At 41.2% G+C, this 16,982-nt stretch overlaps 1 protein-coding gene across 6 annotated transcripts in view; it reads right to left on the bottom strand.

Moving 5' to 3' along the window:
- Positions 1-3,654: 3,654 nt before the first annotated feature.
- The window catches only part of LOC134224939 (alpha-1,6-mannosyl-glycoprotein 2-beta-N-acetylglucosaminyltransferase), a 306,618-nt gene continuing 293,290 nt past the window's right edge, over positions 3,655-16,982 (bottom strand). For all 6 annotated transcript variants that reach the window (XM_062704620.1, XM_062704630.1, XM_062704601.1 and 3 more), the window contains one exon: positions 3,655-6,080. In XM_062704620.1, coding sequence (XP_062560604.1) covers positions 5,858-6,080 — 223 coding nt within the window. In that variant the 3' untranslated portion in view covers positions 3,655-5,857. The remainder of the gene's footprint in view (positions 6,081-16,982) is intronic.

The raw sequence follows: 16,982 nt of genomic DNA on the forward strand, positions 1-16,982 counted from the left end.
TCTCAAGAATTTTATTTAGTTCATTTTAACAAAAGTGAACTAAATAATATGAAAAGTTTGGAAAAGGCTTGTATTATGTCTCATGTCCGTGTTACATGGGAACATTTCCGCAGGCCTGGGGGAAATTTCCAAAACCCCATCCACTGCCGTAAGTGCCAAAAGTGGGGTCATGGAACCAAACATTGTCACATGGATGCTAAATGCATGATTTGTGGCGGAACCTCTCACGCCAAGGACGCATGTCCTGTGAGAGAAGATTCCAATAAATTTAAGTGCGCAAATTGTGGGGGCAATCATAAATCCAATCTCAGGGAATACCCTTCACGCAAAAAAGTTTTGAATTCCCGTGCAAAATTGATGACGGGAAATTCCAATCGGATCCCAGATTCGACGGGTAGAAATTTTTCAAACGCTCAAATTTCGAAACCGGTTACCGGTCGAGCAATTTATACCCACCACAATTCACAAACAAATTTTGCCGCTCGTCAACGGGTAGCAAGCACTTCAGTAAATTCCAATTTTTCCAATGTACCTACGTATGCAAACATCGCTGCTGGTAGACAAAATTTCTCTTCTCAAAATTAGGTTTATACCCATGTCCCAACGGAAAATAACGGTTATGTTGCCGATTCAGGTAGCATGACTGCTTCCGATTTTGATTTTTTAACTGAACAATTGCATCACATGATTGATGCAATGTTCAAAGCAAATACCATTCCTTAAGCTGTTCAGGTTAGTATAAAGTTCACACAAAAAATTGTTATCGGACTCCGTTTCAATGAATCCAAATAATTGTGTGAAAGTTCTAAATTGGAATGCCCGCTCTCTAAAGGGTAAGGAAGATAAATTATTCAACTTCCTTTCAGTTCATAATGTGCATATTGCCATTATAACAGAAACTTATTTAAAACCAGGACTCTCCATTAAAAGATATCCAAATTATTTTATCTACAGAAATGATCGTCTTGACAGTGCCTGTGGTGGGGTCGCCATTGTCATCAATAGACGTATCAAACATACATTATTTTCTTCGTTCGAAACCAAAGTTTTTGAAACCACGGGAGTTTCTGTTGAAACAAATTTTGGACAATTTTCCTTCATTGCAGCCTACTTGCCTTTTCAATGCAATGGGCAGCAAAAGAATTAGTTGAAAGCTGATCTTCAAATTCTGACTCGCAACAAATCAAAATTCTTCGTAATTGGTGACTTCAATGCCAAGCACCGTTCATGGAATAATGCTCAAAGCAATTCCAATGGTAAAATTTTATTTGAAGATTGTTCTGCGGGATATTATACTATTCAATATCCCAATGGACCAACTTGTTTTTCTTCCAGTCGAAATCCTTCTACAATTGATTTAGTTTTAACGGATTCAAGTCAGCTGTGTGGCCAATTGGTAACTCATGCTGACTTTGACTCTGATCATCTTCCTGTGACATTTGAAATCTCACAAGAAGCCATTTATAATCCAATCAGCTCTACTTTCAATTATCATAGAGCTGATTGGGATTCTCTCAAAACGTATATCGATAGGAATTTTGATGTTGATATTCCTCTCGATACCAAAAGTGATATTGATAATGCTCTCGTATCTTTGACAAATTTAATTGTCGAAGCCAGAGGCATTGCAATTCCTAAATGTGAAATAAAATTCAACTTCATTATTATTGACGACGATCTTCAGCTACTGATCCGTCTTAAAAATGTGAGGCGAAGGCAATACCAAAGAACTCGCAATCCCGCGTTGAAAGTTATTTGGCGCGATTTGCAAAATGAAATTAAAAAACGTTTCACTATTCTGAGAAATACCAACTTTGAGAATAATGTCTCGAAGTTGGATCCCAGTTCGAAACCCTTTTGGAAATTAACGAAAATTCTTAAAAAACCTCAAAAGCCAATTCCAGCGCTTAAAGAGGGAAATAAAATTTTATTAACAAATGGCGAAAAGGCTCAAAAACTTGCTCAGCAGTTCGAGGGTGCCCATAATTTTAGTCTAGGTCTCACTAGTCCAATTGAGGATCAGGTTACACGGAGCTTCGAAGACATTCTCAATCAAGAGAACGTTTTGACCCTTCGTTTGGAACTAATTTGGAAGAAGTGAGATCTATTACTAGAAAATTTAAAAATATGAAAGCCCCGGGTGATGATGGTATTTTCTACATACTTATCAAAAAACTTCCTGAGAGCTCTTTATCCTTTTTGGTTAATATATTTAACAAATGTTTTCAATTGGCATACTTCCCAGATAAATGGAAAAACGCCAAAGTTGTTCCTATTTTGAAGCCGGACAAAAATCCAGCTGAGGCTTCTAGTTATCGCCCAATCAGATTGCTTTCTTCAATAAGCAAACTGTTTGAAAAGATTATTTTAAATAGAATGATGGTTCATATTAATGACAATTCTATTTTTGCTGATGAGCAATTTGGTTTTCGCCATGGGCATTCAACCACCTATCAGTTATTAAGAGTAACGAATTTAATTCGGCTCAGCAAATCTGAAGGATATTCGACTGGAGTTGCTCTTCTTGATATAGAGAAAGCATTTGACAGTGTTTGGCATGAAGGTTTGATTGTAAAATTGATGAATTTTAATTTTCCTCTGTACATAATTAAACTGATCCAAAATTATTTATCAGATCGCTCACTGCAGGTAAACTATCAGAATTCTAAATCTGATAGATTACCTGTAAGAGCTGGTGTCCCCCAAGGCAGCATACTGGGGCCCATATTGTATAACATTTTTACTTCTGACTTACCTGATTTACCACCAGGGTGTCAAAAATCTTTGTTTGCAGATGACACAGGTCTCTCAGCCAAAGGGCGTAGCCTTCGTGTCATTTGTAGTAGATTGCAAAAAAGTTTGGATATTTTCTCCACTTACTTGCAACAATGGAAAATTTCCCCGAATGCTTCCAAAACTCAGCTTATAATTTTCCCACATAAGCCGAGAGCTTCTTATTTGAAACCTTCTAGCAGACATATTGTCACTATGAATGGGGTTCCAATTAATTGGTCTAGCGAAGCTAAATATTTAGGACTTCTGCTAGATCAAAATTAACTTTTAAAAATCACATTGAAGGCCTTCAAGCCAAATGTAACAAATATATTAAGTGTCTATATCCACTTATAAACAGAAAATCAAAACTTTGTCTTAAGAACAAACTTTGATTTACAAACAAATTTTAGACCTGCCATGTTGTATGCTGTGCCAATATGGACTAGTTGCTGCAATACCAGAAAAAAGGCACTCCAGAGGATTCAAAATAAAATTTTGAAAATGATTCTGAAGTTGCCTCCGTGGTATAGTACCAATGAACTTCATAGAATTTCTAATATTGAGACTTTGCAACAAATGTCCAACAAAATAATTTCCAATTTTAGACAAAAATCGTTGCAATCTTCTATTGCAATCTTCTATTGCAACGATTAACTCCTTGTACCCTTAGTATAAAATAGGTTAAGATTAGTTTAAGTAGAAAACATTGTAATTCCTACATGGTTCAATTCAACCAGAGAAAAAAAATTCTAGTTAAAAACAGGTGCCTAACTCAAACATGATGAAAATGTCTAAAAAGTCATGCTTGTCTTTATACTTATTTCGGGTGGTATATGTGCTTTCGGATTGTTCAGTTACAAATAGATCGAGACAAGTAGATCGATTGATCGTTTCATAAGTTCCCTTCTTTTTTTTACTGATTTCGATTCTAAAAGTGACGTACATGTCTTTTATCTTTATCCTTTCGCTCCTAGTTTGCAAGCCATTTGCCGGCTTCGAATTATTTTTCCGACACCTGGTTGCATTCTGACGGCAAGTTGGACCATTGAGGGCATTTTCTAGTTTACAATACTCACACTCGTTTTCCTTATAGTTTTTGATAAAAATATGAACCAAGACGAAATTATTGTTCTCCGTGGATTGTATGAACATATGTTTGTTAGGTCGAGACGTTATTTTTTTATATTAAAATGTGATAACAATAAAATGAAAACAGATTGTTTTAAACAACTTAACAAAATGCAACAGCAACTTGGTTGGTCTGATCTATATGTACCTAATATGTGACTAGATGACATATTTTATATAACTTAACAAAAAATCGTAAACGTTGAAGTGTTGATGGACGTACAGAATGCCAGTCGTTGCAGTTGGGAATTCAATTTTAAGCAAACTAGTTTGTGAAACTTGTCTAACTGTTTACGGCTGGCGATCTGCGATGCTTGTGTTGGCATGTGTGCGTATTTCAACTGTCGCAATCGTTATTGTAGATTTTGTATCTATTTCTATTTTTTCTTCAATTAGGCTTTTGCACTTTTACTGGTTCTCTATTATATAGGTATGGGGTTGATCTTTTATTGTAAAACATTATTGTGACATTCACGATCAATTAGTGGTAACTTGTTTTTGATTCTCATCGTTAAGACATACTATTTCGTTGACAAACACCGGCCGTTCGTTTTTCTTATCTTTATTAAATATTGGTTGAGAAAAGTTAAAGTAAATCATTGGTGGTTCTATTTTTCGGGAGGGATCATTTTGTTTTCGTCATAACAAAAGGGACAAACTTAATGAAAAAATGCCTTTTGTGATTTAAAGTTGCTCTATTGTGACAAACATAAATTAAACATGCATAACTATAAATTGAATAACTATGAAACTAAGAAAAAGTCGGATGGAAGTTTTAATAAATAACAAGTCAATTTACGCTAAATTTAGCACTTTTACCTTCAACATAATGAAGCATATGGTTGCGAATAAATACAGAGACATGCCTAATATAACTTTCATTTTGCAGTGTTTCTTTTTCAATCAATGTGATAATTCTAGCGTAAATTGCATTTTCTGAAATGTTTCAATAGCAAAGGAGGAGCTTTGGACAATAAAATTAAATTATTTTCCTACAAAATATTAATATTTATAAACATTCATCACTATACAGCCACAATCTATTTCTTAGTATTCACGTTTCATATAAAACCAACTTTTTATAATCTTCTTTGTCTCGTAGGTACATTCAATTCGCCAAACTTTTCTTTTGCATTTCATTCGTGCACATTTGTTTGCGATGCCCACTACATCATCTTTTGGTTTCCTAGTCACATGTTTACACCTAATATAATCTAAAAACATAAAATAGGACGTGACGTGTGTCTGTGTTTTTGTTGTGTCTCTTACTGGTGCGCAGGGTTCGGATTTCTCACTCACTCACGCGACAACTGATCACTCCACCATGCATTTTATCTGGATAAATTACAGTGCGATAAACTCCGGCACAAGCGATGGTGCGAAAAATTGTTATCCTCCTTCCCATGCTTCGCGAAAATCAAATGCAGCTTACTTTGCCTCTCCAAGCTGTTTGAATCTGATGATGCGCCACGATAAGCAGAAGGTTCAATACAGCAGGTTTTCCCCTCGCTTTCAATCAATTCATGTGGCGGTGTGGTTTTAGTGGTCGTTCTGAACATTTTAAAATTGTTTTGGGTTCTAATCCCGTTGCGGTCCTAAATTTTTGTAAATATGCTTGTAAAATTTATCTGGTGAGGTGACGATAAGGAAAATTTGTGGATTAAAATTAAATTATCCGGCGATCCGGCGCTCACGAATTTATCACCCTCCATTCTATCCGGATAAAAATGTTGTGTAAGAATACTTCCTCACAGGGGACTATGAAAAATCATACTCCGCTTAATGGATTAATCGCAGATTTTTATTCATATGAGTGAGAATTCCGAAGCCTGCTGGTGCGCAATTCAAAAATACGTTCATGCGAGTCTTCCTTATCTCAGTCTAGCTAGGTTCTCAGTAAAAATGACCCTTCACGATACTTGAGTACATTCTGATACGGCGGCGACTCTCTGGATTACCGCCCAATTAGGGTGATGTTGAAGCACAGCTGGTGATCCCGCTGGTCACCCCAGCCGCCATTGCCTTTACGAAGTTTGGTCTTCTTGATAACGCTGGCCACCGTCAGCGAGATGGACTTTGGATAGAGCTGCCCAGAGCGGCGTGCTACCCGCAGCACTTGCTGCACTTTGGAGATCACCTGGTTTGATTCGCAGTTGCTCTTCTTGTGGTGGACCCCACTAAAAAGGAAAATTAACAGATTATTCAGCAGTGTAATCGTTTTCACATGTCATAACTCATGCTTAAGATATAACAAGAAACCTTATTAGGAAGGTGAATACTAACATATTACTGCGAAACGATTCAAAAAGATGATATGATATTTCTCTACATTCCGAATTTTGAAGCAACGTTTTCCACTTTTCGTCCAAAGAGGTCAAATTAGTACTGCATGGGGGCGCATGGTATGTCAAGTACCTTACTGAAGAATTAAGGTTCCCCCAAACACACGTGATGCGACAATCACGAAGCGATTCTATCACTTGGCGACTGCGATTATGTCGCCGTTGGTATGGATGCGTAAATGAAACATTGCCCGCAGCGACCTAACGACCTAACTAAGAATCGCGGTCTGGGGGGAGCCTTTATTCTTCGTCACCTCCATCAAGAACAAATAAATCGTACACTTCTTCCGTATATCTGTTTATCGGTTTTGGATTTTTATGTCTTGTGATTTCTGGGAAAAATCGCCTTGCAGTATTTCAATTAATGCCTCCAAAGCTAGAGCGCAGTTCGTCAATATGTCAATCCAAAATTCTTTTCTAGAAACGCTGTTTGGTACAGTCAATTTGTCGAATATGAAATGTTTTCACCCACTTGCAGATACGTTGTAACGTTGGATGGATATTTTGAGATTAAATAAAACTGAAATAAAATTCAAAAGCTTTGGACATTTTTATCTTTTTAAGAAAAATCAATTCTAGATAAAATTTTAATTTAGTTTTCTATTGTACCTAATTAAAGTTAAAATAATATTTCAATTGAATTTTAACTTTTTTTTTTTGTAAATTAAATATTTTTGCTCTTTTTTGTATATATTCAGTTTTATTCGAAATCTGTTAGCTTTGGACGTTTTCCTCTTTTTAAGTAAAATAATGCTTGAGTTCTTTTAAATAACGGGCTTGGTCATATGGCTACCGCTTCTGCCTCATACGCAGGAGGTCGTGGGTTCAATCCCATGCCCGTTCCATTCTTCATACTTTGTATCGTTCATATATTTATCATGTTCTAGCAATCGCTAGAACTGGAAATGGGCTTTCATACCGTTTCCATCTTCTATTTCTATACCTACAGCTTGATTAGTCCTAGCAGGTTACTGTTAGAATTCAAAATGAGCAAAAAAGCTCGATTCGGCATCCAATTAGAATATACCACTCTTTCATTACTATATCACATTGGCAACCCGTTAACCAAGACGAACCTCTGCCATAATACCTAACCCAAATTCCAATAAAATTCCGCAGGCACTCGTGGCGAGTGGCAGAGGTGTTCTCGGCTTGCAGTGGGCGAGTGACTGCATCATCAATTCCTTCCCATCCCCGATGACCGTGAGGACGTGGCCAGCGTCGTTATCGACCATCCAGAAATACTAGAGCTCTCGGACTGTGCACATTGAGGTTGGAGAGCAAAATCCCATGCTTCCATCCATTGGTTCCCTGTGCAATTGTGATCGTTCTGGTCGATCACGGAGTAGCAACTACGAAATGCACGGTCATCATGCTCATGTTCATGCTCATGCTCAATAATGCTTGAGTTCTTCAAGTCATAACGATTCGAAATCCAAAGCGAGACCAAGTAGGGCAAATCGGTATAATATGCCTCCCCCTACCCAAGTAGCACACATGTTCCACACAGATTACAGCAACTCATATGTGACCAGATTTAGTCACAATAAAGTTGCTGCAATCAATTTTATCTGACTTGTGCTGCAGTGGTAAGGCAATACATTTGGAAACCGTTCGGGCCTTCATCTCATAGCTTCACCGAAAACAAAGCAACGAAAAGGAATTTGATTTGTTTATTATTTTTGTGAATTTAGCAAAAAGAAGCGAAGAGATCGATGCTGTATTTCTTTCTTTTGCGATGTGATGAATATATGTTCATTGAGATGAAAAACGGAACACTTCCCTTATAATACATTTTTACTTTTCATTCGCCTCCTCCACGTACCGTCCGCCATCTGCACCCCACCATAGATGGTACGCAGCACGTTCCTTTCGAAAACTCCCAGTGCGCGTTGGTCCTCCACGAGCATCGTCCAGATCTCGTGTCCGTAGAGAACTACCGGTCTAATAAGCGTTTTGTAGATAGTCAGTTTGGTATGGCGGCGAACTCTATTCGATCGGAGCGTTTTGCGGAGTCCAAAGTACGTACGATTGCCTGCCATGAGTGAGCCCAAGTACACGAAATATTCACCCACCTCGATTTCGTCACCACCGATAGAAACTCGTGGTGGGTGGCTTACATTGACCTCTCTTGAGCCTCTTCCTATTATGTACTTCGTCTTCAACGTGTTGATGATTAGTCCAATCCGTTTAGCTTCGCTTTTCAGTCCGATGTAGGCTTCCTCCATCCTCTCAAAGTTACGTGCCATGATATCAATCGTCGGCGAAATCAAATAACTGGACGGACTTCGTGAAAATCGTACCACTCACTCGTGTCAATCCCTGCCCTTCGTACAACTCCCTCCAAAGCGATGTTGAATAGCAGACACGAAAGACCATCACCATCACCGTAACCCTTTGTGCGTTTCGAAGGGACTCGAGAATGCCCCTGAAACTCGAACTACGCACATCACCCGATCCACCGTCACCTTGATCAACCTCAGTTTATCCGGAAATCCGTTTTCGTGCATTAGCTGCCATAGCTGGTCCCGATCGATTGTATCATATACGGCTTTTAAGTCGATAAATAGATGATGTGTGGGCACGTTGTATTCGCGGCATTTCTGCAATACCTGACGTATGGGGAACACCTGGTCTGTGGTAGAGCGTTCACACATAAATCCCACCTGGTACTGCCCAACGAACTCTCTTGCAATTGGTGTTAGTCGGCGGCATAAAATTTGGGAGAGTACTTTGTAGGTGGCGTTCAGCAATGTGATTGCGCGGTAGTTGCTACAATCCAGCTTATCGCCCTTTTTTGTAGATGGGACACACGACACCTTCCATCCACTGCTGCGATAGAACCTCATCCTCCCAAACCGTTCGTGAGATACAATGCCTCAAAGGAAAAGCAAACTCATTGATAGAAATCAAAGGGGGGCACATTATACCGTCTTGCCCTATAATCCGTATTTGCCTGAGTACTTGGCTGTCTTGGGTGGTGAAATGTTTTGTGCGGTTTGTGACCCGGCTAAACAAAGTGGTATCATACTTCAGTGAGTGCAGCAATGGCTCCTAAAGGTATAGATCTCTTTTCCAACCATTTGCTTGAATCTAAGAAGGCGCCAAACTGCTATCGCCATTTAAAAATCTGGGAATAATAAGCAATTGTCCTTCAAGGTTTCCTGAAGTAGAAAACCTTTAAGCTCGGCCATTTTCGATCGCTCTAGAGAAGTAGAAGTATCGCAGTCTTTCGCAATGATCGCCGGCAAGCCACTGGTATCTCGACGCTCCGTAGGCAACGACGTTGCCAGCTCGGAAGGACGAATTATTGTCATCCCTGACATCAGACTGGAAATAATTATACGTCCGCTAGAAAACCATCCGTTTTCGACACGCCGACGATTGGTTTATCAAGCTTCTATTTGTTTTCGGTAAGTGGGCATTAAGTTGAACGAGCTTAAGAAAAAATGTGGGGCAATACGGGAAAAGAGGGGAAAGTTTGGTTTTCCGGAGTTTTGGCAGGTGATTTGAATTGATCAGCCGGCAACCGTTCGAGAATTTTCACCTGAGGAATTGTCTCAAGAAAGTCGGGCAAATCAATAGACTGTTGGTCTCTCGCACGCGAAAGTGGCGCTAAAGCCACTAAAGTTAACAAAACCTCATAAAATTTAGCGAACGGTTAATATGTAAGGATGCACAACATGCACTCAAAGCATGTGTAATCGAACAGTCTAGATATTCTTGTATTGTGTCTTGCAACAAAATGACAACTTTTGTGATCATTTTTCAAGGCTCTCATAGATGTGAAAATATTATCCGCAGTACAAATAGCACGTAGGGACACGGCAGGTATTTTCGTCTGTTCGTCATAGTCTCGAAAACCAATAAAAGAAACGCTTTTTTGTAAAACTCATACGTACCAAATCGTAAGCTCAGGAGAAACGTTCTGCTATAGTGGAGTTCTAGCAAATGTACGTTGCTTTCGTTGGTTTTAGCCCCTACGACGATGGACGGAAATACCTGCCGTGTCCCTACTATCAAAGCATTCATCGCCAAAATCTAATTCGTGTCGACCGAATTTAAAAAAAAATATCAAAGTAGCTTTTTTTCTGGCGGTATGTTTTTAGGTGACTATCTGGCGCTCATTTTCTGTTGCGATTAAAAATAAGCGGATGAGTAGATTGTTTTATGAGCAGTACAGTATCATTTTGTTAACATTAATAAGCTTTGCTGGTATTTTTGAAACAAATAACATTCTCTCGCTTAAAACCATAAGAGCGTAATTTTGATCAGGTGACCAATTCTTAGTCGGGTCAACGCACGCTAGTCTGCTGGATTAATCTGATCTTTCCACCTGAGCGTATCATCCTTTATTTCTCTAAGTTTCACGTCACGAGAATCGTCCCACTGATGGTATCCAGTAGAATCGAACGAGGCAGCTGACTAAATCCGTGAGTATCACCAGCTCATCACCGGTGTTCGGGGTCGCAACCGCTCTCGTGATTGCATACGCCTCCGCAAAGAAGACACTGCATGCTTGCGGAAGGCTGAATAAATCGGCGAAGGCGGTCTTGTGAAATGAGGCTCCTACCACATCATCAGATTTTGAGCCATCGATCACCGTCGACCTACAGAATCTTGTTGAGAGCAATTGTTGGACGACTGGTATAGCTCTACCCGGGGCGCACCGGCTTGATCGCAGTTCTTCACATCCCACACTATCGATGGTCTACGTGCGCTCCGGAAGCATAGCGTACCATTTTGTTGTATGTTGCAGCGAGGGTCTGTAGAGTCTCCGGTCCTCCTCGCCTCATTAGACCAACTAACTCCATACGTCAACTACGCAGTGACTAGCGCCGAACCCACCTGCAGTAGGATTGCTCGGTTGCCATGTGGAAGCTTCGTTCCGATCATCTGGAAGATTCACCCCAGGATCCTTAGGCAGTTGGTTTTCGGAACAGGAGTTCGATCGATGTCTTTCGTCGCGTTAACTACATCGCGCTGGTGGGGCTGCCACCTTAGGCTGTATAGCTGACGCGATACAGCGTCTCGTTAATCAGCCGCTGGGTACCAGGCAGACGCTGTTTGAGCCGCACCTCCTCGTCAACAGACGCTCTAGGCTTACCTTCTCTCTCCAGCTGATGTCTGACGGACAACAGTACCCAGGCTGCATTACCAGCTAAGTACGCAACCCATAGTTGGTGATTTTTTGTCATTGGTCGACCGTGGAAGCGTGAGATAGGAACTTGTGGGGACTAGAGGTATGTTGGGCGCTCCTTCCTTGTGAACCCATCCATATACCTTTATACCTATGTGTTCGAATATAATATTAACCTTTGTATCCTCAAACTTTTGTGGCTAATCAAATTTTTAAGATGTTCGTCCCTTACTTATTCAATATTTGACCGAATGGTTTGATATTTTCAGACATACGTCAAAAATAATCACACTTTTATCAATTGGACATGTCACTGTCACAAAACTCATCATTCAGAATCACATATGAGAATACTTTTTGAAACGGAATTACGGTGGAATGCAGGAGGTAACGGTGCGCATCTAAGATAGAAGTGTCCGTAACGCCGTAATTATTTTTGGCGTTACGCTGTCACTGACAGCACATAGACGCGCCGCTGTTCAAAATCCATAATGCCGTTTATCTTTAATTTTTCGTGCCGGTTCAAATTTGTAGAAGTATTCGTAGCACATTATTATAACGCTGAATTGGAAGTTCCGAAAAAAAAAACAAAAATAAAAAATCCAAAGAATTTGCCGTAAGATTTCCGAAGAATTCCACATCGAAGTAAATAAGAAAAAAATCTCGAGGAAATTCCGAAAAAAAATCATGTTTCGCTGATTCGACATTTTCAGTAGGAAATTCCGAAAAGCTTTTCAAGGATGTTCTGAAGAATTTCCCAAGGAAACCCTGGGGAATTTTCCGAAAAATTTCCGAAAAGTTTGCCGACAATATTCCGATTTTTCGAAGAATACTAAAAATATATAGAAAAAATCCCTAGAAAAATCGAGATATTTCTTCACGGAATTCTGCAGAATTTCATAAAAAAATTCTCAAGAAAATTCTGAATAATTTGCCTAGGAAATACTTTAGTATTTACTCGAGAAATTCATTCAAAAAATGCCCAGGAAATTCGGTGAATCTCTCTCTAGAAGTACTCCAGAATTTCCTCGGAAAATTATTCGGAATTTCCTGGAGAAAATCCGTCTTTTGATCTTCGACGCTCATTGTCTCTCTTCCTTACGTCATTCAGCACTCCGGCGGCGATTCTATCCTACTCCGAGGGGAAGTCCCCCGGCGGCGAGAGCTTCCCCGAAAACTGATGACCCGTGGAAGTTTAGAGCGTGTCCAACACTGATATCACCTAGATAGTCCGACGCACTTTCTCACTTCAACGGGAAACCGGTTGGATGCCAAAGTCGGTCCAGAGGTCCAGAGAATCATAGCGTTCGGTTCAATGGCGCTTCGACTACCCAAAACCGATTATTCAACATGTTACATTAACGCGTCACGATCTACTTCGCCTAGTCCCCGACGAAGGATCTAGCCTACTCCGATTAGAAGCTCCCCGGCGGCAGAAACTCTTCGAAACCAATCTTCTGTAATCTTGAGCCGTAATCTGGAAAAGTGACGTAACAGCCATTTTACAACATGCATGTTTTTCATTTTTCTGTTAAAAAGCTCGATGAGTAGTACTCGTTAACACCATTTTTGGAGAATGGGGTATACGTCACTTTTTTCAGATTACGGCAGTTAAGCTCACGGCTCGATCGCGGTTTACTCATATAGTCCCCGGCGGCGGATCTATCCAACCCCGACAGTGGAAGCTTCCCCGTAACCGACCCTACTACTGTGATCGCTTCCAGATGCCCTCTGGTCTTCACGCCATTTCCGCTGCAGCATGATCTGCGTTGCCGATCTACCTATTTCGTTCCACGTATTCTCGTTCTTTTCTTGTACGATGTTCTCGGGATTCGTATTACGAGCGTTGCCCGCTGAGATCACACTTCGCTGTGTCCTGAATCGAGGACAGTCGAAAAACACGGGTTCCGGTGTCTCCTCGCAGTTCGGACAGGTCGGGCAAAAAGGGGAGTCTGCGTGTCCGAATCTGTGCAGATACTTCTTGAAAAATCCATGGCCCGACAGGAATTGTGTCAGGAAGAAGTTGACTTCTCCGTGTTTTCTGTCTATACCCACAACGACAGCTCGGAATGAGCCGATATGTCCACCTTCCTTTCGAACTGCTGTCCCAAGCCGGCGGCCATTTCCTCATCTAATCGGCTCTCGCAATCATGTGAGCACCAACCGTTCCTCGCAGTCTGTAGCACTCATAGTCCTAATCCAATAAAATGTTTATGGGGGTAATTGCTACTATGGCACAAACCGCATCCATCGATATGGTATGATATGCACTTGCCATCAGCCTATAGGTGCTATTGAATCGAGTCATATTTCTCCTCGTGATTACACCAGCCGCCTAGACAGAAGCTCTGTATCTGAGTATTGACGTAGATACGCTGACCAGGAGTTTTCTCTTACTGCTACTAATCGCACTATGTTGTACTGACTTTCGGTTGCTGATCATCATCACTTCAGTTTTGTGATGGGCCAACGCCAGCTTTTTCCGCACATCCAGTTTTCGATAATTTCTATCGCCTGCATTGCTCATACTTCAACCTCTTCTACTGTTTTCCGAATACTATGAGAGCCACGTCATCCGCAAACCCAACGATCTTCACACCTTTTGGTTGTGTTTGCTGCAATAGCCCATCGTACATCGCGTTCCATAACTTTGGCCCCAGGATGGAGGCTTGGGGAACACCCGTTGTTATGCCTTGCCTATGCTATTCAACCCTTCATGTGTTTCGTAGACCAACGTCATATTCTCGAAGTATCTCTTCAGGATTCTGCACAGGTAACCTGGAACCCTCATCCTGTGTAGGGAGCTGACTTTTGCTATTCCGGCCCCAAACCTATGCTAGTTCGCTGACTGGCTTGCTGAGATCCACTGCCACGTTGTCTCGATCTCTCGGCGGTCGTACCACAACTTCCTAGCTTGAATCCTACTGACTCCCCGCGACATCGAGGGTGGTCCACCAGTTCCTGTGAAAGAAACTTCCGCACTTATGGTGCCCCGACTACCGGCGGCTATCGCAGGGGATGTTTTCGCGCATTACCACGACTTCGTCTTCGGGTTGCAGAGGTGGTACGACAGTTCCGGTGGTGGATGACATCCGCACTGGCGGTGCCCTACATACCCGAAGCAGGGTTGTTAATCGATAAATTATCATCGTTAATTTAACGCCAACTTCGATAACGATAACACTTTTACGATAATGCTTCGTTGACGATAAAATGAGCGTTGAATTAACGTTATCGTTATCGAGTATTCGTTGATTTATCGATAATTATCGAGTTAACTGTAACATGTACTACAGTTTGAGGTGCAAATATTCCAAGTTGGATTTGCAATATCTATTTTAAAAATATTGTTTCGCCTTACAATATTCGAGAACGCTTTTAAATCTTGGAATTAAATTGGTATTCAAGGAGGTCACCGAATTGACCAAAACATTATTTCGTTCAATCATTAAAGTTCTTACAGAGTCGCAGTTCTACATAGTAGAGAATCTGAGAGCATTTTTCATGTCTACCTATACTTATGTTTAATCTTTCATTATTAACAAAACTTCTGTTTTGAAGATCCGGAGCACCCAGTTATATGAATATTTTATGACTCACAGTTTAGACTAAACTCCTTAGTCTAACCAAATCATAGGTGACGAAGTAAGTCCAAATAAATTTCTAGTACTTGGATCCCAATATATTGCCGATGACATCTATGCTGCATAGTGAAAAAAACGCTAACCACTAACAGAGCACCTCACTTCTCATCGTTTCGTAGAGCAGCATGCATTAAGCAACAATTTAAGAGTGCCCCGCTTTAATCAAAATTAACTCTGATCAACCAGCTGCAAACAATTTGTTCCATTCTCGACTTCTGTCAAAATTTTACACCAACTTTATTCGCGTAATCTAGTAACCACATTATCGCAAAATTATCGAGTTAACTTACGTTAAATTATCGAACTACGATAATAATTCAGTTGATTCATCGTTATCGTAGCAACCGATAACGTTGATCACAATCAACTTTATCGGCGATAACGATAAATTATCGATTAACAACCCTGACCCGAAGCACTTCCTTCTTCTTTCTTCAGTAGGTTGGCTATTCAAGGATTGAGTGCCGCCGAGGTCGGACCGACGATTCCGGTTGACAGAAGACTTCCAGTTCGCTAACACCCCGATGACCCGAGACCAAACACTGCTCTCTGTGCTGGATTTCCCTCCAAACCGACGCTTATGTGCTGGTCCCTTCTCCATTGACGCTGCAGCTCTGACAGTATTTGCGTCACGACTCCACGTAGCTTCATCGTGACACATTCGCTCTGCGATGTTGTACGTCCTCATGGCAGGTATTCTTATACCACGTGTTCTGGAGTCTCTTTAACATTTTCACATTCTGGACATAATGGTAAATTAAATAGTATGTCCTAACCGATGTAAGTACTTCCGGAAGCATCCGTGGCCCGACGGAAACTGCGTCAGGTGAAAGTTTACTTCACCATGCTTTCCGTTCATCCACCTCCCTTTCTTCGTACTGTCCCACTATTGTTGCCATCTCGCCATTGAACGGATTCTCACCTCTTTCCTTACGTTTCTGATGTCTCTTCGCCAATAACACTCGATGTCTTCCTCCAGGGTAATGCAGATTGGTAGCATTCCAGCAATAACGCATACTGCCTCCGACGATATGGTTCTATATGCACTCGCGACTCGGATGGTCATCAGCCGGAACACACTTTTCAGTTTATTTTCCGGTTCCGCTTGGTTTGCAGTGCATTGCCCCAAGCAGGAACCCCATACCGCAGTATCGATGACGAGATAAAAGCTAGCAGACGTTTCGTGCTGCTTCTTGGTCCGCCTATGTTTGATCGCTATTGCGTTCATTGCCTTCGCCGGCTTTTCACAGGCGTAGTCAACGTGGCTGTTTAAATTTAGCCGATCGTTGGTCATCACTCCCAGGTGCTTCAGTGATCACTTTAAAGCAATAGCAGGTCCTCCGACGACGATATCCATCCGCTGGATCGCTTTGCAATTGCTGACTAAAAGCACCTCCATTTTATGGTGAGCTGACTCCTTTCATCCAGCGCTCTATCATGCTTATCGTCTCCATCACCAACATCTCCACTTCTTCAAATGTCTCGCCCATCACCGCTAGTGATACGTCGTGCGCAAAACCCACGATTTTCACTTTCCTGGGTAGCTCCAAAGTCAACACGTCATACATCCCGTTCCAAAGAGTTGGATCAAGTATGGAGCTTCCTGTCCTTCGTTCTTGTCGTACATCAGGATATTGGACAGATAGTAGGGGACCCGCATTCAGTGCAGCATTGCCGCGATGACTTCAAAATTGGCGCTATTAAACGCGTTCTTTACGTCTATCGTGACCAATGCGCTGTAACGATCTCCTCGTCTCTTCTGCTTGGGCGCCTTCTCAACACTCTCGAGCACTGTTCGAATTGCATCCATCGTCGATACTGATTTACGGGATCCAATCTGCTATTCGGCAATCCGCGTTCTCCCTCTGTACATTTCGTTAGCTTATTGAGGATGATTCTTTCCAGGAGCTTCCCTAGCGTGTCTAACAGGCATATAAGCTTGTATGTGGCCGG

Source organism: Armigeres subalbatus, chromosome 1 (genome assembly GCF_024139115.2).
Source record: "Armigeres subalbatus isolate Guangzhou_Male chromosome 1, GZ_Asu_2, whole genome shotgun sequence".
NCBI classification, from domain to species: Eukaryota; Metazoa; Arthropoda; class Insecta; order Diptera; family Culicidae; genus Armigeres; species Armigeres subalbatus.